The sequence below is a fragment of the Typopeltis vanoorti genome, chromosome 13 (genome assembly GCF_054136105.1).
Source record: "Typopeltis vanoorti isolate ZY-2024b chromosome 13, IOZ_Tvanoo_1.0, whole genome shotgun sequence".
NCBI classification, from domain to species: domain Eukaryota; kingdom Metazoa; phylum Arthropoda; class Arachnida; order Uropygi; family Thelyphonidae; genus Typopeltis; species Typopeltis vanoorti.
This window is the reverse complement of record NC_143561.1, coordinates 67351414-67372954: the sequence shown is the minus strand read 5'-3', so window position 1 is coordinate 67372954 and position 21541 is coordinate 67351414. Positions and strand designations below refer to the sequence as shown.

At 34.9% G+C, this 21541-nt stretch overlaps 1 protein-coding gene across 1 annotated transcript in view; it reads left to right on the top strand.

Annotated features, from left to right (window-relative positions):
• LOC150100244 (putative polypeptide N-acetylgalactosaminyltransferase 10) overlaps nucleotides 1-21541 on the top strand; it is a 217351-nt gene that overhangs the window by 56766 nt on the left and 139044 nt on the right. Inside the window, exon 2 of the mRNA XM_090402425.1 lies at nucleotides 9771-10064. Within this exon, the coding sequence (XP_090258551.1) occupies nucleotides 9882-10064 (183 nt within the window). The 5' untranslated portion in view covers nucleotides 9771-9881. The remainder of the gene's footprint in view (nucleotides 1-9770; nucleotides 10065-21541) is intronic.

Below are 21541 nucleotides of genomic sequence, written 5' to 3'. Positions count from 1 at the left end.
TTAAAATTCGAATGAGACTATACAGTCATCATGCTTAGTTTGTCCACGCCCAAGACCGGCTAATTTGGCTATGTCTTTCTCAGAAGTTAGCCGGTCTTGGGCGTGGACAGCAGGGTTTTTCTTCCCAGTTTATCTGGGGTTTTTCCTCCTCAAGCAGGCAAATCGACCCCGTGAAGACCCAGCCATAGGCCTGATTCGTCAGCTATGCCGGTCCGGAGCCCGGATAAAATTTGGGGGAATTGAGATAGTGCCGTACTTCCCCGTAAAAGGGGCCTCACGAACCCTTATATCATCATACGAATAAGATTATGCTTAGTTTGTCATTTTTTATTTAAGAGGACATCTTTTTCAGAACGTAGCTGGTAGTTAAATCACTTTAATATAATCAACATGAAAAAACAGAGCCACAATGCCACATATGGTTGAATTTCATTTCTCTGTTATGACATCAACTCATTGTTGATTTTCTATTAACATTTAGCTAAACAAAATTTAATACAACGGAAGAACAATTCTACAAGTTTAATAGCATAAAAGTTTTGCCAATCGAAGGTATCTTCAGTATGAATTCAAACATTGATGAATCAGCTATGAGAACGTGTCAATCTCACATGAAAAACTTAGATTAGCTTGTCCAAGCTTCTCTCAAGTCCTAACGATGTTAAAAAAATAATAATGATAATTAACTGGATGAGCTGTGTGAAAAAGAACACTATGCAGCATATAGAAGTAGTTTTGGTACAAGACAAATGATAAAGAATAGTATATTCAATATATACTGTGATGAAATTAGAACATACATTATATCTAAATTGAGCACACCTCTACTCGTAGAACTTCCTCTAGCCCCGATCACACTCCCATCCTTTTAATTGACACTCGCTGTAATGATGATGAATCGAGTATTTTGGACCAATCCTCCTTCAACATAACCACCAATCAATGTACCATTGGTTGGATGCACTGGTCTGGACCACGTACAAGGTTCTGTTTCTTTTCAAAGGGTGATCACTCTGTAGGTTGGTCAAGCTTTTCCACAGTTTCATTATCTGAAGTATGACGTAGTGTTGACAAAGATATAGGCTTCTTCCTTAAAACTTCCACAATCTAGAAAGCATTGCATTATTTAGAAGTGTTGCATAGGCGTCAATGATCTTTACATCGGTTGACGATATCGTGTACACATGCTTTTCGGTGATGTAGCTAATGTCATGATATGACCTCTTAATTTACCTCTATCGAATTCTGTTAAGTTTTTCTCTTCCACGTGCTACTGACAGCATCAAAGATGTACATTTACATTCGACTGTGGGGATATATCTGTTTGCTTGATATAGCAGTATAGGACGTGTAACAATCCGCCTGTTTTTGAATGACATCTCAGTAGGTTTCATTCTGAAATAGGTGGTGTGCCGATACTTATTTAAACATAGTATGTACAACTTGGCATTTGCTAGTTTTTGAATGTATACATTCATTTGAAACTGACTGTATTTCAAGTACGTACTGATTAGGCTTCAAATACATGGCTGGGTTGATTTCTTTTTTTAATATGGATAGTTTATTAAGCAGTGTCGGGATTAAACACGTGTAGCGTTGGTAATATTTCTTCTCTTTTTTTACACTTTGTGGAAAATATTTCATACTAATTATTTTTCTGACTATTCATCATGTGTGAACATTTTTTTTATTATCAGACTTATGGATATTAGCCATGCGTACGTGTAAATGTCTAAGGGGACCAAATATTTAATGAGGTGTATCTACTCGTATTCGTACACTATTAATAGTGAGCATATTAATGTATTTGAAAAGGAAATAATAGCAATATTAAAAGCATGTCACTTGGATGCCTCAGAACATTATACTTTAGAAAAGCTGGTGCCCGTTTGGGAAATGTTTTTGAAATTATTATTTATTTATTTTTTTTATAAAGTACTTAACATTGTTAACATCTATATGGATGTGCTTCCAGCTTAAGTATTACCTGTTTATAATTCTGAGTTACATTTATTAACGTTTGGATTATAGGAAATCACACATTTGAATTATTTCTAGCTATATAAGAAATATACAGATGAATTTCACAGTTGAAAAATAACAAATTTTTATGGTAAACGCCGCTCTGAAAATAGAAACGCACTTCTTTGCATCATGTTTATCGTATTAGTTTAAATATTAAATTAAACCGTTTCTAAACAGGTCGATTAAACGCAATTTTTATCGCGTGTCGTATTTAAAAATTAAAATTATTATTGAAAGCGACCTAAATAAATATTCACTAATTTGGCGGGCCGTCATGGAATGTTATAGCTTACACCAATTTCATAAATATCAAGATGGAGCGTCTCGAACAAAGTTTTGAAATCCGCGATGCAGTCTATAGAAGTTGATTTGCCAAATTGCATTGTGGGATAACTCACCACGTAATTCTTGATCCACTTTAACTAAGTTGATAAACCCTGAGGGGACATTTTTGAATTATTTTATGTATATTTAAGTGAGATTATAACAAAAGAGCCTTGCATAGTTAAGTATATATTTAAGGAACAGCCGTAGTTCTGTTAACAAGGATTTAAATTCATATCAAACTGCATGTCATTTGTTAGGATAAAATTAACTAATAGAATCCGGTTTCCTTTAGTATTGAGCTTGAGTGGTCCTCAAATTTTAGATTACTTTAGTTGGTTTTAAATGTGAATTTGATTTGCATGTTATTAAAATATGTTGCAGCACATACTTCATAAGTGACTGTAGCGATAATTCTCAAAATGAGAAGGGGGGGGGGGCACAAAATTGAATGCTGCAAACGACACGTGCTTGTCATTTAGAAATATTTATTACTTGTATTTTCATGGTGTCTATGGCACACCCTTCTGAAACAGAGTGCTTACTTTGTGTGTGTGTGTGAGTGTGTGTGTGAGAGAGAGAGAGAGAGAGAGAGAGAGAGAGAGAACATTTTACTTAAAACTTAAAACTCATTTAGGCATACTTTCACTTACTTAAAATCACTAGTTTGTTCTGTTTCCATTAAGCCCAACAAAGCCTTAGTGTTTGAATGCAATGTTTTCAGCGTAAACATGTCAGTAACCTCTCGATGGTTAGTAAATCTACTGCTTGCGTTGAATCCTCTCTTTGTCAGTTGTTTGTTAATGGTTTTTCTTCTACTTCATGCTCTCCCAGAACAAATTGTACTGCGTCTATTAAATTTTCATTTATATACCTGCGCCCGATTCGCAGACTGCCCATTCAAGCTTGAATGCCAACAAGGAGCCACATATAGCGAAGTGTTCCTTTTTTTCTCGGGCCAACCCCTGTGCAGTGTTATTTCCATTCTGGTTGCTCCTTATTTGAAGTGAAGTTTTCAAATGCAGACAGTGCTATCATTTCTTTTCTAATTTTTTCAACTACTTGTAAATAAGATTTTCGACCAAGTGAGTCTCTCTCTGCAGGAGGTATCTCAGAATAGAAATGGCAAAGTTTTTCTCCTCAACACGAAGTTCTTTATTCGTCGGTAGATTTGTTTTCAAATTCCTCTGGCGGCTGTCAATTGCCAGCTGTCAAAGAAATGGTTGATAGCTTCAAGGATCATCCCTTGCTTTGCTGAAGTAATTGGTTTGAGCACCCATCTACAAAGTAGCATTGACCTAGGCTGAAAGCACCTTAGACTTACGCAGCACAAGCAAAATAAATAAATACAATTAGGAAGACGCTGTTAGGCCAAACTGTTTTGAGGTTCATCAATCAACAGAAATGTAATAGACCTGAAATGCTTTCGAAACTAAGAAACGTTTTGGAAAAAATGGTGCTAAAATTATTCTAGCACAGCTTTGATCATTTTCCCACCATGTTTATAGGCTGTATATGTCGGTGTTTATAAATGCATCTTTTACAGTGCTTGAGCGCACTGTAAAAAATGCGTAATAAAAACTCATAAATGTTTAGGTGTTTGGGAAAATCCAAATTCATACAGATTAAGGATTTGTGAAGTATATTTTCATTTGAAAATGAGTTAGTCGATCTGATACGGGGATAGCAGAGTTTTCTCCCGGAAACTCAGGGGGTTGGTGGGCAGTAGATGACGTTGTGTGTTGATGGCGGTAGTACTAGTGTTGCCTCCCACGTAATAATATATAAAGAAGCTTATTGAAATTGAATTTTTAGCGCAGGACTTTTCAAAACGCTAATAATTCCATTTTAATGTTTTACTTATGTATTAATTATTTCAGGATAAATAAATTCATCGATCTCATGCGGGGATAGCAGAGAGGTTTTTTTTTTTCCTTTCTAGAAACTCGTTTTTCATCCTGCATACAGGCAAATCGACTGAGAAAGTTTCCTTGCTTCGTTATGTAAATTAAAAAAAATTCGTCATTTTACTTTACGAACACAGTAGTTTAAATGCTAAAATAAAGAGCCAATGCTGGATCTAATATCCACTTGACTATAAGTTTAAATGCTTATTATTTTTGAAAACTCTAAAGCTAATTTACTAAGTAATGTGTTTTTGTAAGTTATATCGATATGACATTGTAAATGATAAGTAGGCTTAATGTTAGCCGAATGGTCAGCGTACCCGCTCTCGAACAAAGCGAAGCTCTTGTGTTCGAGCCTAGTCGTGGGCATTGATGCGTGTGAGTGTAATTGGGAGACTGTCACTCGTTACTTGGAGCATTAAGTGGTTTGAAAAAATTGCGTGTGTTTTTCTGGCCAGTCTGCCTGTTTTGAAGGATGAAAACCCAAATTTCCACCATGAAAATCTTCCACTTCCGTATGGAACTCACTATTTTATTGTAAACATCTGATAAAGGTTTTTTCTCACGTCATAGATAGGATTCGAATCTCCCATCCCGTTTTTCCAACGAAACGGTTCGTCTAAATCATAGGTTCCCAAAGTGGGCGGTACCGCCCCCAGTGGGCGCTGAAGCCTTCTAGGGGGGGGGGGGGGCTATAGTGGGATCAGAAGCATTTGGGGGCAGTCTAGGGGTCAGTGGCTTTTTATAGAAGAAATTAATAATATATATTTAAAAATTAATTATTTTCGTGATTTTGCGATTAGATAATCATTTAAAATTTAAATATTGAATTTTAATTCATCTTATGCCCGTCTTACACGATCAATTTTTTTTATCAATTTTCTATTTCAATCATTTGAAAATTTACCATGTCAGATAGAAATAGATGTCAATTTTCTATGTCAATGAGAAAATAGAGCATATATATATATATATATATATATATATATATATATATATATGTGTGTGTGTGTGTGTGTATAATAGAATATGTTTACAGTAGCAAATATATTCGTTATATTTCATTTCAAAAAATATAAAACCACTTTTCTAATTGATTTGTACAAAAATAAACCCAATTTTATATAATTTAATATTACGAGTAAAAATAATGGCAAGAAAGAAATAAAATCGTAAATTTTAGTTAGCCTAGTTAGTACTTACTAACTTATATTGTTAACTAGAGGGAAAAAACAAAGCAAATATTATTCGAAACTTATTATACTGTTTTCTGTGGTTATGTTTTGTAGGTTTCTTGTTTATATCTTGTGTAATTATTTTATTAATTATTATTTATAATTATTCGGACAATGTCGTGGTCGGACGAACAAAATGCGCCTGCGTGCAAAATAAAAAATTGAACGTGTCATACAGGATATTTTAACTTCTATTTTTTATATACTTAAAAAATGTATTCATTTTTTGCTATTGTAAAAATTGATCGTGCCATACAGGCTTTAGTCTATCCATGCAGCAGACGAGTCTTAACTAGTAGTATGTCGGTCAACTATTACGTAGGTAATTCACTCAATTCAGCATGTTTTGACAGGAATATGGGTGCTTGTAGTGACTTGTTCAAAGTACGAGTACCATGGTATCGCAAACAAGACAAGGCATGCAAATCGATTCGGGCTAGATTTCAAATCTATAAATACCAGTGGTTTAGGAATAAGTTTCATTATTTTTTGTGTGCTTTGCCAACAATCATCAATCGAAAGTGTGATAGATAAGTGGGGAGTCATACAAAGTGTAAATTAAATCTTTTATTTTGTGAATATTTTTGCAAATTTTATTCCTTCATTATGTCTGAATATAAGAAGAAGTGTCGACAGTACAGTATTGAGTATTTGAAATATGGTTTTATTCAGTCTCAAATATTTGAAATATGGTTTAATTCAAACTGTTATAATGGGGGGGGGCGTTACAAAATTTATGTCTTGCAAAGTGGGCGGTGGCCGGATAAAGTTTGACAACCTATGGTCTAAATCAACTGAGCTACCGATGCTGCGATGCCATTCCTACATTTTCCTTTTTTTTTTAACCCTCATTTTTGATTTTACCCTAATAATTATTAAGAATGATTTGTTCAATAATCAGTAAATTTAATTATTTATTACTTTGATTCTTGCCGAAAAACTTTTGTAAGGTTTCCTAAAAATCCTTCAGATTTAGCAAAAGCTTCTAGTTTTGTGATCGAAAATCTTTGAATAGTGAGATGTTAGATCCCCCCCCCCCCCCATCAAAGTTTTATTGATTCTCTCGGAGAAATGATAGTTATTCTTCAGACACGGTTGATATTATAAAAAGTGATTTGATTAGTTTAACTTAGAGATATTGAACGTTCTCCTAGTGACCGAGAGTGTCCTTAATTATTCATAATTCTTCTTAATTATTCCGCATTGGTGAGAAGAACCAATCGATAGAAGATGTGCAAATCGTGAACATTTTTGTAGTAATTAGGAAGTTTTAAACTATTGATAATACTTTAAAATTCGAACAGATCGTCAAGTTATGTAAATTAATTAAATAAACAAATCCTCTGTGTATTCTAAATTTACTTTGAAATTTAGAATTATTGTAGTCATTCCTCCCAAGTAAATACTTTACGTAGAACTTTAGATAAAATTTTTAAAAAAAAAATCTTACAATTAAGGAATTGAAACTCGTGTTATGCTGTAATAAGACAACTTTAATTGTCATCTAAATGAATTTGTATCCGATACTAACATTGAGCTCACGCAGCTGTTTTTATGTTATAATAACCATCCAGAGACTATCAGAAAAATTGCATGAAACCATTCCGAAATTTCAAAGGTGAAAGCGCAATTTTGCATTGCACGTGCATATCAAATCGCGTATGTTATCCCAAAGGAAACATTGATGGGAAATGGTCATATTTTCGATGTTTACAATTTCATGCACTCGGGGATTTCGCATCTCTTCCTCATCTCACTGATTTCTCCCGACGCATCTTCTAGATCAGATGCATGTGCAAACATTCTCATATGCGACAAAGCAGTCTTTCTATTAGAAAAACATTTTGTAGACGCACGGATTGCTAACTCGGACTATTTGAATATATTTGCAGTTCTTTTATTAACACTACTCATGGAGAAAAAAGTGCACACTAATATCAGAAGCAAAAAAAAAGAAAGTAATAACACTAAAAAAATGCCCTTTCTATATTTTATTGCTCGAGTTTTTCTTTTCTTGATTCCTACAAAATGCGTTCTTGGTATTTGTTTTTTATATACTTATTGTGTGAGAGAATGCGTGTGAAGTACTACTTAGGATGGAAAGTATTATTACGTGGCACCTCCAAGGAGTCCAAGAACTCTTCATGGAGGACACAGAACGCCACTACCATCATCATCTACACACAAGGCCGTCTACTGCCCACCACCACTAGCATTTTTTGTCTGTAAATTGCGCGGTCTTATATATATCGTGAATTTCGAAATATTTTGACATAAGGAAGAAAAAAAAAAACTTAGTTTTATTCCAGGGTCCCCAGCCAGCCAGAAAAAATATTTCTTTCATGACAGATCTCCTGTTCAGTATTTCAACTGTCGAATATCATTCTTCAGACTTTGTAAATATTAATTGATCTGTGGTGATTTTTGTTTGGGATCAAAATTGCTATTGTTTATTGCATATTTTTTCCATTAAATTTGCCATCTTTTCGCATGCTGCTGGTCTCGAAAAGAGAAATTCGCTTTGCTACCACAAAAATAATATTTAAAGTTAAAACAGCAAGCGGTGAATTGAGGCTTAGAAGGTTGAATGTCTTTGCCACGCTGTAAAATAATTCCAAGTCATACTTGCTGGCTAATTTCAAACGAATTATGCTTTCGAATACATATAATGGATGCTTGTCAAGTATTAGATGCTGACCTAAATGACATGTACACGCATACACATCATAGTATCAATTGCCGAATATTTGTGGAATAGATAAGTTTGTGTTTTCAAATTCATGTTTGTATGTTATTTTTAATCATGTGTGGTAACCAAAATTAATGATCTGGACATCTCAGGGTGACCCTTAAACTCCAAGGGAAATGTGTTCTTGTAACGTGTAATCGAATGGTATTTGAGGTGTATATATTTCCTATCTTGAATGCCACCGCTTTTATGTTATTTGCGTAACTATTTTTATAAAATGTAAGAATAAACCTAACAAAAGGGTGTTGGAAGTTACTAATAAAAGGTATAAAACGATGAAAGAAAATTCCGAAAAATGTATGAAAAAAAAACATTGAAAACATCAATGTTTTGCTTACCGATACAGACGAGAAAAAAAACATTTTCTCGTCTGTATCGGTAAGCATTCTTAAATGCCTTTTTTTAAGAATCAAAGGAATTCAGGAAACAGCTGGTTATATATATACGATCTTGATTATTATGTTGTGCTGGAAATTGTCCTCTCAAAGACATACGGACTACTCTATTTTGTTGAAAACCCTTACTAACCCGGAAAAAGAAACGGTAACTCCAAGAACTCGCGTAACCGGAGTTACCTGTTCAAACTGGCATTGTTAACAACCTCGTACATATCAGGTTTGTCGATGATAACAGACTGAAAATCGTTCATAACTTTTATATTGTTAGTTTTTGAAAAGATCGTGTAACATTATTTCAACCTTATAGTTAACATTGCATGCACAGCTCCCATACTACTAGTTTGTGTTTTCTTAAGCAAAAAAAGACTCAAGTCTTTTGACTTAAAAAGAACTTAAACCAAAATGTTCATAAATCCTTGTAGGGGTTATAACTCGCGTTTTATGTTATGCCAAAAATAAAATACAAATCAAAAACTAAACTCGGGGGTAATGTCTATTTTTGTTTCTTTCATTTTAAGACATTTGATGCTTCTCCTCGCACCCACACTTGCGTTTACTACTGACCTTATTACTTGGGACATCCAGAATTTCTTTTCAAACCCGTAAAGCGTGGTAAATATTTGATTATCTAAGAAGGGATATTATTCGGTTTGTTACTTGTTTTCGCTTGACTTGGTAATTTGGTTATAATTTCTAACAGTTTGTAAATTGTGGTCTTTCCTATGATCTCTTTGAAAGTCATATTGTACAGTATTTTTGAACTGTAGGTTAGCCAAGTTTTCGTCAGACTATTTGCGTAATATTCGCTGACTTAGAAGATCGGAAATATCTAGGAATTAGGAATTTCATCTTAAGTCCTATCAAAAAAAAAAGTTCGTAGATATTTTGCTTAACTCTCAAAAAATTAGACCAGAAATCGTTGCGAGATTCCTTGGCTTATGGACTTTTTTAAAGGTGGCTGTATTCATGAGCGAGGACGAGCTTATATTGTCAAAAAAAAAAAAAAAAAAAAAAAAAATCGCCGGTCTACAAACATTTTGATAGGTCTTGAAGTTAAGTATGTCTCAATGATGTCACTCTTCCCCAGTTTCCAAGTTTTAATTATTTATTTTTTTATTTTTATTTTTTTCAGGGAGGAACTTTTCCCATTAGGAAAGATTGGGCATCGTAGCACAATACTTATGTTTCCTTCTCCTTCAACTGCCTTCATCGCTTAAAGACACCATCGTGTCGAGCATCCAAAATGTTTCGCCGGAACAGTAGACGGATGTTGAAGTTCATGCTGACAGTCGGCATCGTGATGGTTTGTGGAACTCTGGTTGTCAAAATCGTTTTTACGCCTCATATTCTGCAGGACTCGGATGTTGAATTGGTAGACAGTGCTGGAATGATGCCCCAACCGCCTGAAGCTCTACGAAAGGCAAAGGTAAGCTATTCATTTTAGTTTCATTTCAAGGTGAGCTCCGTTGATGTTTGCAGATAACTTTTCGATACCGAATTCTGGAGCTCTCTTGTTTATCATATTTTATCAGATGCGTTTTTGGAGAAATGAAATAGCAAACGGATAAAGGTAAAAGCCATTAGAAAAGATGAATGAATTGGTTAAAGGAAGGAAAGTCAGAACAAGGATGTTCTTGTCCTAGACGAGATCGAAGTGGATGTTTTTCATTCAGAGGGCATCGGCAAAACTGACAGCCGTAGAAACTATTTGGCGATCATTGATGTTTTTAAGATACCAGACATTGCAGGAACACAGAATTCTAAATTTCAGGAATTAATTTGGTCTGCAAACTAACTTTTTAAATTATTCATTAGTGTTAATAGCGAGGAGTTTTCTGTATTAAAGGAAGTTCTTGTATTAATAAATCTTGTTTAAATAGTTTTCCTTCTCAAGAAACTGGGAAGAATAACGATTCTAGTTTTAACACCGTTGACGAAAATGCAATAATTTATAATATAAATTATAAAAAAATTATAATTTTTAATTTTTCCTATTATAAATTGTCAAACGTTGTATCTTTGCACGATGGCACTGTTCATATTTGTTGAAATCCTATTCCAGTGCAGTGTGACTGTATCTTCGTGTATTAAAAGTAGTTATGAGGTTGTTGTTTTCCCGGGTATGTTCATATGAATTTCTCTAAATGTTGAAAACTATGTTAGGTTTAAACTGTTCACTGAGTCTTATAAAACAGGTAAATACAATACGAAGAATCATAATCACGTTATTATTTGGAATTTAAAAGAAAAATACAGTACTTTTAACCTCTCAATTAAAAAGTGAATGTTTGAATGCATATTTTCGTTGTTTCGCTGGCTAATAAAGTAACGAAAGCCATTTTCTAACCGTCAAGCTGGAGAGGCATTTGTTCCAGTACTTATTACCAGATTAAGGCCACCAGGGTACAAGAATAAGGATGAAACCGGTTTCTCTGATATGAGGTACGTGGGAGGCAGAAAGATTGTTATACAGTGAAAACCGGATAAGTGTACATGCTGAATGTTCACTCATTTGACAAGTTACTGTAAACTACCTACTTATGTTTCCGATAAGTGCGTACTGGAATCTTTGTGCCTTAAAGAAAAGAAAAAGTGCATGCCCATGCTTTTCAATTCCTTGTTTAATCTGTGTTGGAGATGAATATTAAGATTTATATCTCCAGTAAAGATTCATCGGTTGAGTACAAAAAAGAAGAAGAAATAAAAATAATCGTCTACATGAGAATAATTTTTTTTTTGTTAAAAAAATTAAACTTATAAAAAAAAAAGACACCGGACATTGAAATTTTATGTATTGTCTAAGATTTCGGCAGTGAATTGTTGTAATCCTATATAGATATCGTATAAATAAAGGTGTTGAATAGACCACTCATTTTTAGTTGGGGGAGGGGGGGGGGATATTTTCCAAGTAAAACAGAATTACCGGGAAAACATTTGAACATAATTTTTATCGGTGTTTTCATGTAATTTCTTATCGGAAGTAAAATGCTTTGAATAGGACAGCCTTGCCTTTTAGTTATAGTTATATATACGGTTTAACCCAGAAAGGCCAAAGCCTGTGTCTGAATTACGCAACATTGGGATTAAAAGTAGTTCGCGATCCGAAATCTCCATTCCTTTCTGCCCGATCATTGATTCTCGTGGCTTTGATTATTGATTTTATCATTTCATATTTTATTTGCAGTGTTCCTAAGAAGTTGTCTAATTCCTGTAGATTTAGCTGTGGTGTTCTTCGTAAGAAACTAGGGTCCGTATCTGTAAAGGACAGTAATCATTTAACACTAATTTCTTTGACATAAAGACCATTTAAGAGGTCTACAACTGGTAATGTCCATTCAGTTCTTGATCAGTTTTCCCATTAGGACTAATGACTGTTCCAAGATAAAAACTTTTTACTTAAGTCTCTTGGTTTTTTCATGATTTATACTACAAAAGTTCGTAGATATGATATGATTTGGGATCTTTCTGTGCTGAAAATTACGTGTTTCCCGCTTGATGTCAGATATCAAGTTTGTGTTCCGTGCTCTTTGGAATCTGGCCAATAGGCATATTCCGACGAGTAGATTAATACCGAACTTTGGCCACTGCAATTTATCCAATGTTTGGGACTATTAGCAAAACCGAAGAATGAATGCGAAAGGATGTATCTGATAAATGCGTTTTTAAACATTCTATGTATGTACATTTAATGTTGTCATGTTATTTGTTTTCTCGGTAACTATTTTATAGTTAAGTAATTCACAGCAACTGTGTTTTATAACCCCCTTCTAAAATAGGGTAAGGAAGATCTGGTTTCAAATTAAGTCTGTATAAGACGTTTCAGTTGGGCTTGAGTTAATCTGTCTCATACGGAGGTGTGTGTGGTGGTGGGGGTGGGGGGGGTTCCCTTCCGCAAAACATGCAGAAGAACACATGCAATTAACATACAATATATTGGCCGTAATTCCAAGCAACATAACATTGCAAAATAGATATCAGTCTTCAGCGGTCGAAATTGTGTTCAATCCAAGAAAATAAAAGAGCAATTCGAATTCTACCAAGCAATACAAGTGTTCCTGTGAATGATGGGCCGCGTTAATTGCTAACAATTCAGATTTTGTACATTGTAAATGTTTATTAATCTGATTTTAATGAGTGGTAACTTTCTTCTAGCAGACCAGGAAATTGGAAACATGACGTGAAAAACAACCTGCTAGTATTGATTTTCATATTTTTGGAAAGATCGTTAGGTATTAATGGCTTGAATTCAGCATTGATTAAATCTCTTTGATTATAGGATTACTTTTTTAAATAGTAATCCCACACACGAGAGGTTGTTCAGCCTGCTGTACGTTAGTATATACTGGATGGGCAGAAAGTTGAGGAGAAAGAAGAAACTTTATTTGATGACCTGCAGATTATACTTCTTTTCTAGAAAATACACAAGAGGGAAGACTTCAAAAGCATTACAGAGCACGAACAGAAAGAGAAAGAAAAATGTATTGCGTTAATTTGGAAGTGAACTGTGAAGAAATGTTTACTTGTAACAAATTTAACGGCGAATTTTTTTCTGGAAAGGGGGAGAAATTAAAGATTCTTAGAAAGATATTAGGGGAAACATTCCAATTGTAATCTCGTATTCACTGGTTGGACGGATTGTGAAGAGTGAAAGAAACCAGATCATATCTAACCCTTGAGAGAAAGGGTTGGATATGATCTGGCCAGTGGAACTTTAGCAACTTCATGCCTCTAATAAGCAGGGTACTGTTCTTACTTGACGAAAACCATCTACCACCTAACAAACATCTACGGCAGTAGTGCTATTGGAAGCACAACTTATTGATTGGACAGTGGAAGCGATATCCATTCTTCCAACCAGGCCGGCAATCTGATTAATGTGGAACTCGAAGTTTGGACTTCAGCCTTTCCATTACCCTGATCAGGTAATTATATCAGTAATTAGCTCAGTGTTTTTTTTTTTTTTTTTTTTTTCTGTGCACCATATAAGTTGAATTTGATTATTCTAAAGGCTCTTATGTGTGTCATGTAAGACATCGTGGTTTCGCCTTTTTATGTAAGCTCCATCCGTGAAAGGTTGTAAACCTATTATAAATTAATGCTGTGGATGGGCTAAGGACTTTTTTTCAGTTTTTCTACTTTTTTAAAATTTTTATTCATTTTTAGCTGTTCCGGAACCCTTGATCTGGAGACAGACCGAACATTGCATTTTTCAAGCCGCTTTAGGACTGTGATTGGCATACTTTTGAACATACTCCACTGTATCTGTGATGGCGATGTTATATATAAATCCTTCAGTGGTTTTTTGCTTTGTCCTTAACGATGCTGGAAATAGTTCGACGCAGAAGTCCAACTCTTTCTAGATCAGTGTTTGTTGCCCTTTGCCACTGGGAAAGTCTGTACCCAAAGCTTTCAGCTGAATTTATGGAGATTGGTTGTTCATTATTTTGTCTTGTTGGAAAGACTAAACTCTTAGACCCTGTATTAACGCAGGACAAGCAAATCTAAGAACAGCAACAAACCATTACAATTCGGAACAGAGATTTGGATATTTGCGATGGAGGGGTTTGAATTACGGCTAAAGTAACTAAGACTATGAGGCCGTTGATAGTGCTTTGTCTTAATTGCCTGTGGTCTTCTAGCCAGTTTTGGAGGAGAATTTAAAAAAAAAAAAATCCACCTTCATATGAGATCCATTAACCCACATGAAAAAAATAAAGTGAGCTGAGTTTTCTGAACGTAAAAGATTGCCTTCAGTTTAGAAACGGATGTGCTGACATTGTAATTATTAAGATATATCTGACTGAAGGATGTAATAAACTTGAGATGAAGCAATAATGCCAGTCTAATAACTGTGAGAGAACTTCCTGCTTTCTCAGTAATTCGTTTCGTCTTGCATAGGAAAGAAAAACTTGAAGATATGATTTTTTTTTTAGATTGAAGTAAAACCGTTACTTGGTAAAACCGTTGATAGTCAAACAATGTGGTTTGTAGCAGCGCGAGAGTTGCAATTGAGAATGCAACTGTCCCTCCACTTCATTCTGTGCTGTACTAAATTTCTTCCGATCTTTAGCATTGTGAGAAACAGCTGTATTCAGTTTATTTTTTGTAGTAGTTGAATGATGCAGGACGTGCAGACCTTAGTTTAGCAGAAGAAAAGGATGCGTTGGATTAGTTGAATTTGAATCTTTGCAAGCCTTGCTTGTTTCGTTGAATCTGTTATCGCATAAACTGGCGGATCAGTAATATTCAGTCCGATCTGGGATTACAAAAAGTTTGATTTCTACTGTAATAATTCTTATGATAGGAGTAAGTCACAATGACCCGAGTACTTGTCCTAAGGGTCGCTCCTGTGATTCTTGACATACTGCTGTCGAAGAAAGAAACATTAAAAGTAATTGTTCAGCATCTTTCGCGGAGGATTCTTCTGAGAGAGAGAGAGGGGGGGGGGGGTCCATTGAGTCTGATTTTTTTTTTTTAAGGATCTAATCTTCTTTAAATTACTCTTTTTTTGTTTTACCAAGTAGTTGCAAGTAGGACGAAATTTACCATATTGAATTTTTGTTGAATGACTGATTGAAATCGTTATTTTAGGGTATTGATCTTTTAGTGGAGGCATTCTGCATCTTCTCTAATGCGAGTCGTTTTTGTAACCTTCCGAACTTGATTCATCTTTGACCTAATATTGTTTTGTGAAGTACTTAGAAAGCACTTAATGCCCCCCCCCCCCTATAAAAAAAAGCCTAACGTACACCGTTGCACTTCTTTAGGGAGGAATTCCACCCTTAATATAGATGATTGGAAGATATGACATCCCTTGGACAATCAGAGGCTAATCCGATCAAGTGCGAGAGGAATTATCTTAGTTCTGTCCTGGGTGATCTGGGGAGAAATGGCACAACAAACATCGTGGAGCTGACACGATGTTTGTTTTGATTATGAACTGTGTGTTTAAGACTGGTATTTTGTAATACTAGTTCTGTGAATTGTTTATTAGTACATTAATACTACGGTCTCTCTCTCTCTCTCTCTTGGACCTCCACAGTATCAGTACACTAAATAAACTAAGGATCATGATTAATATTCTGTAATTGAGTCTTAGGCCTCCTTGCAGGTGTCGCGCAATATTAATGTTGTTCTTCTCAATTTGCGTTTTATAATCTTTTAAGATAACTTAAACTTTATTCATCAAGTAGCAAAACCAACCAGTTATTTTTCTAACACCGCTAACAGTTGAAAATTGCCGACCTTATTTTTTTTTGTAGTAACACATTTATGAATTTAGGGAGGAGTTTTGCATTTTCGAATGCCGCTATTCGGCTTTCTTGCATGACAGTAATACTCTTTGAATATTCATCCGTTTTAATATAATATTTCAATGTTTGGTTCTAGTCCTTTTGATTCTACATGCTGTATCATTCATAAATCATTATAATCCACCGCACAAACGGATATAGTAACGCATCTAGTACCTTTTGCTAGACTAAAGGTTAGAAAAGCCAGTGCTCGGCATGATAAACACGGAACTTGATCCACACTCCTTTTGAAAAAAACCCAAATGTATACGCAGTGTGTGGGAGAACCTACTGGCGATTCCAGGAGTTGGGGATGATCACAACAAATTATATATATAAATGTAATTTTTGCCAATTAAAATGTGAAGTAAATATGTGCTGGCGAAAAATTGAAGTGAATTATGTGGTGTTAATAAAATATGGATATCAAAAAAAATCTAATAAATGTCAATTCTAACCCCTCCTCCCTCCTACCCTGGTGTTTTTTACTTTCATATTTGAAAGCATTCGCCAAACATGTGAGGTCGAGTTTGATGAGAACCGGGAAACTACCAGAATGCTTTGCCGACTGGAACGACAACTAAAAGAATGTAATTTTGAGTCACGTGATATATGCGACGCATGACAGTCTCGGACATCGTCATATTATTGCTTGTTGCTGCCGGCTTCATACGTTTTTAAAAGCTTCAAAACCATCAGCTGATATGACGCGCATGCGCAATATACGCCACATGAAACGAAAGCCATTCCTCTCAATTAGTATGAAAATTTAGCTTTGTTTTCAGTGTAAAATATGGATAACGATAATAATGAGTTATAACCAAATACGGACATATTAAAAAGTGCGCTTTTAAAACCGGCTACTTAAACTATTGTATACACTCGTAATTAAGATAATTGTTTATTTTATTTTCTTAGAACTGCTTATGTTTGTTATTATTCATCACTAGAGGGGCAGTTTTTGGTATATCGAGGTTAGAGTGACAACGCTGTACAAATTCGTGTTATTTTGAAATTTTGGATCTAATTCCTTTATTTGTATAGCGTTGCTTCTGATAAGAATAGTCATCCCATATCCGGCACAATGGCAGCTGGCTTTACTGATTGACACAATGACATACGTTATCAGTGTGTATGTCATTGTTGTAACGTTATCAGCAGAGGCATAAGGACATTTTCTCTTTGCCGTTTATATAGCGAAGCGGACCATTGATTCCTTTTACGCGACCAACAGCTGAATTTTATTACCATTTCTCGTTCTGTTAGTTTTTATTTTTCTGTCATTCCATAAGACGTGCTGATCTTTCACTTATCGACTGATCTCAGCAATGGTGAACCAAATTCTTAAGTTTGGAAAGGAGACTAAGATATTTTTATGTCTCAATTAAAGCGTATAACTGTCTTAGATTCCAAAAACTGGATTTCTGGCCATAATCTCAGATCTAGATGTTTTTTTTTTATCATGACGGACACTGCCAACTTTAATTTATATTATTTTTTATCTCCCATCCATGAAAGGTTAAACCTATAGTAAATTAGTGCTGGAGGTGGGTCAAGGATTTTATCATTTTCAGTTGTTATTATTTATTTTTTTATATATATTTCAGAAATTCCACTGAAGAGACTAATACTTCGAGATCCCAATTTGCATCATAGGCCGTCAACAGTTGCCCACAGAGGGCGCCCCACCTAGTTAGAACTAGAGTTTTGCGTCCACGCGTTTCGCGTAGTTTTGTATTGCCTGTGTGTGTGTGTGGAGAGGTTACAAGTCTCATATTGTACTCACTTGACATACGAAATATTGGAAGAATTAAATATTTTTAATCCTTTCTAGTGCTGTTTCATTCTATTAAGCCTCTAACATGAGAATCGCAAACGTCTGTTGCCAAGTGATTCAAGCGGGTACGTGAACCATTTGGCCAATCAGCTGGCGAGTGATCACTAATTTATTAATTTAGTGATTTGTTTCGAAATACTCGGATTAAATTTCCTTACATAGCATGCCTTCGAAAGAAATTGTCAAAAGCGATTATATTTCACTCTTCCGCTGTCTCGCATTTGCTAATTGCAAGTGTCAGAACTCGTGTTTTTTAGAGCAAGAAATGACTACAGTTACTATATTTGCATAAACAAAATGAACATCAGACAGGCAATGTACCAATTAGTGATTTTTTTTTGTTCAACAAACTCGCTAGTGCCACACACGAAGAATATTTGTTTACAATTTTCATTGTCGAGTTTAGTTTGCTCACGTGACCATCATGGTTCATTATTATAAGTGTTTGACTGTGAAGTTAAATTTTATTACAATATTGTAGCCATTACGCATTTGTGTTGCTCAACTAATTTTTTTTTTTTTTTTTTTTTTTTTTTGGCGATTTTATAAAGAATTCTGCAGTAACGGATTTTGCAGATAAATTGCAATATATTGTATAGTATATTGCAACATCAGTGCAAAATCCATAAATTTTTTGGTAGTAATAACGAGAACACTACTTATTATTTTCATTAGAGCTGTAATTTGAATCGACAGTTCCGAATAAATAATACAGTATATTATTTGTCGTTAACTACTAGGGGTTGTTGCAGATGCTAACACGAAATAACACATTATACCGAAACGCATTCAAATTGAATATATTGCAGTATGTTTATTTTTGCATTCAGGTTTTACTCTTTTTATTTGTTCATCCTGCGCCAAAGTAATATTCAGTAATACTTCTTTCATTTAATTGATTTTTGCAGTCATAACGTAACGTTTTCGTTTATTTTAACTTGTCAGTAAGATAAATTATGTTGTTTAATTTCGTTAAAATATTGACAATATAACTTTATATATAGTGCACTTTAGTCTTCTGTTTGCTATTTGATTCTGTAGAAATGGTTGTTTACCTTTCCCGCAGTTTTCTTGATCTCTCTCTCTTTAAAACTGACTTCTCTTTTTAGATTCGATTAATGAGTATGAATAATTAATTGTGATTCATTCATTATATACAGTTTTTTAGGTGGATGGATGGATGGATGCCAGTGGGGGCATCCTTTTTATGGACCTGATAAAAAGGATTCCCACGGCGCAGGGGTTGAAATTGAAATCTATTCGTAAAATTAATGCTAATTACCTTTCATTTATCTTCAGAATATAGGAAATGTTTACGGTTCTCCAAAAGATAATGGAATCCCATCCCGCTTCGAGCGCTGTTATAAATAATTATTAAAATTAGTATAGTTGACTACAATATTCTACCAGAAAAATCAAGGGACACGTGTGGATAAACATGGCTTTCCTATTCTTCTCGTCGTCCTAGGACGGGTTGAGTCCCCCTCCTAATGAGGAGTTACTGGCGTATTAATGCAGCTGGTTCGCCACTCCTCTGCTGCATCCCCTAAGGGCGATATTCATGAAAAATCTCAGATAAAGTGAGGGAAAAAACCCTGCTGTTCATGCCCAAGACTGGCTAACTTGGCTATGGCTGAGGAAGATCCTTGAGCTCCTCATGTCGTCGACGGGAATCGAACCTAGGACACTCCTTCCCCAGGCATATGGTGCAAAGCGCAGAGTCACTAGGCTAACCGCGCGGACAAACATGGCTTTAGTGATTAAAAAAAAAAAATGTTTTGTTTCTCCTCTGGTCAATTTAACTGCTTTAGTGTGAAGACGTTCTACTAATGTATGTTAGAGAGTTGACCATATTGCCCAGATTCTGTTCCAGTCCATCTCGGATGTTTTCCATTATTACAGTTATTATTATGGATACCTCCAAATTCTTTCGGACTTCGAAATATGCAGATAGGATTCATATTGGGAGATTTATGAATTCAATTCAGAACAGTTTTGGTGTGTTTTCTGAGATTGCGCGTCGTTAACTTTCGGCTCTGAGAGTTCCGATGTCATTTGGAATGCGTTAAAGAAAATTCCAAATACCTACTTCCTCCCCGTCCCAGACGCACACAACTTTCTCCTCTATCTTATGCTTTTTCAACGACGGGTTGGATTTCTAGTGTGCAACTGGATAAACACGCATCAAGCGCCTGGCCAAATGCAAATCCATTTAAGTAGACTGGGACGGCAGTATCTACGCTCTGGCGAATGAAAAATTAGCCTAACAATATCAGGATTTCTTACATATGAAATATTACACCCTAGTGGTAAGATTATCTTTTGTTTACTACCAATACGAGTTCTTTTTCGCTGTTTACTGCGTGAACTTACCTAATAAAATAATAGCTCACTATAGTTGACAGTTGACCGCGGTTGAAATTTATCTTTGGAAAGTTTTATGATACTGACGTTTCAGCAACACTATCGCATGCGAATGATATATGCATTCACAAACGTGCTACTTCTGTAAAATGTGGCGTGGGGTTACGTAGATTATACGCAGCAGTCGCCGATCAAAGTTACAAGTTCATATGGGTCCAAATTCTGATTTACATGTTCAACAAATGAGAGCCCACTTCTGTTAGCAATGGAGCACCGATGATGAAAATGCATACCGATTCTTTGAAAGTTTGTTCGTACCCCCACCCCCTAAAATTTTGATTCTAATACCGTATATGGATTATAATTAACTTTTCGAATCTTTAATCAGATAATCAATTTCGAAAACGAATCGACTATCATTTGAGCGAATGTAAAGTTAAAATGTATTGTTTCATAGTTCGGTATGTAATCTGTTTATAGAAGGCGCAGTTATCTTTAAAAAAAAAAAAAAAAAAAAAAAAAAAAAAAAAAAAACCGAATATTTGACATCGTCTATAGTAAGCGTCGATATTATTGATTTACGAGAAATGATATATGTAGAAAGTTTTTTTTTTCCTCGCTTGTTTATCAAATAAATTATACTTGACACGAAATCATATTCTTGTTTATTCCTCTATCCAAGTATGAGCAAATAAAGTCTGCGTGTGAAGTGTCTTCACGACTAGACTACTTCTATATAGAGGTTGTTGATATAATGCAAAACACACTTCCTTCCGGACAATGTATATCGCTGTGCAATGCGTGTAATTCTCGCAGGCGTGCTAGTGTTTTATGAAGGATGTCTGAGATGTAAACCAACAGCTTATATAATATATATATATATATATATATATATATATATATAAAAAAAAAAAAGCAGTTACAAGTGTTAGAAGTTTTTCACGCGAATGATACATTTTGCTGATTTGTCTGTCCATAATGCTTTGTGACGTCATTGCAGTGCTTGTCAACCGTATTTGTTGAAACGATTCGCAAATAAATAAAATATTGATTTAGTCTTGCTGAAATGTTTTTTACTCGATATAAAGCTACGCTTCAATAATTTTAGTTTCAAGATCGTTAAGCAATCAAATAAGTCAAACGCTTTCCTTGAAATAACGCCCACGCTCGTCATATCACATTGAACAGAAATTTTAAACGCTTAAGAAGTGTGACTTGCAATATTGAATGCTTTCTTCAAGGACATCTCTGTAAAACAATGTAATTGATAAGCAGTGAAGAAATACGAATCCCTTCTGAGACTTTTAGTTAAATTACCATAAGCTAAGTTTCTGAATACCATAATTTAAAATAATAACATCGCGTTGACGATTTGCGAATCCATGTTTCAGAAAACACGCCTTGTATTCC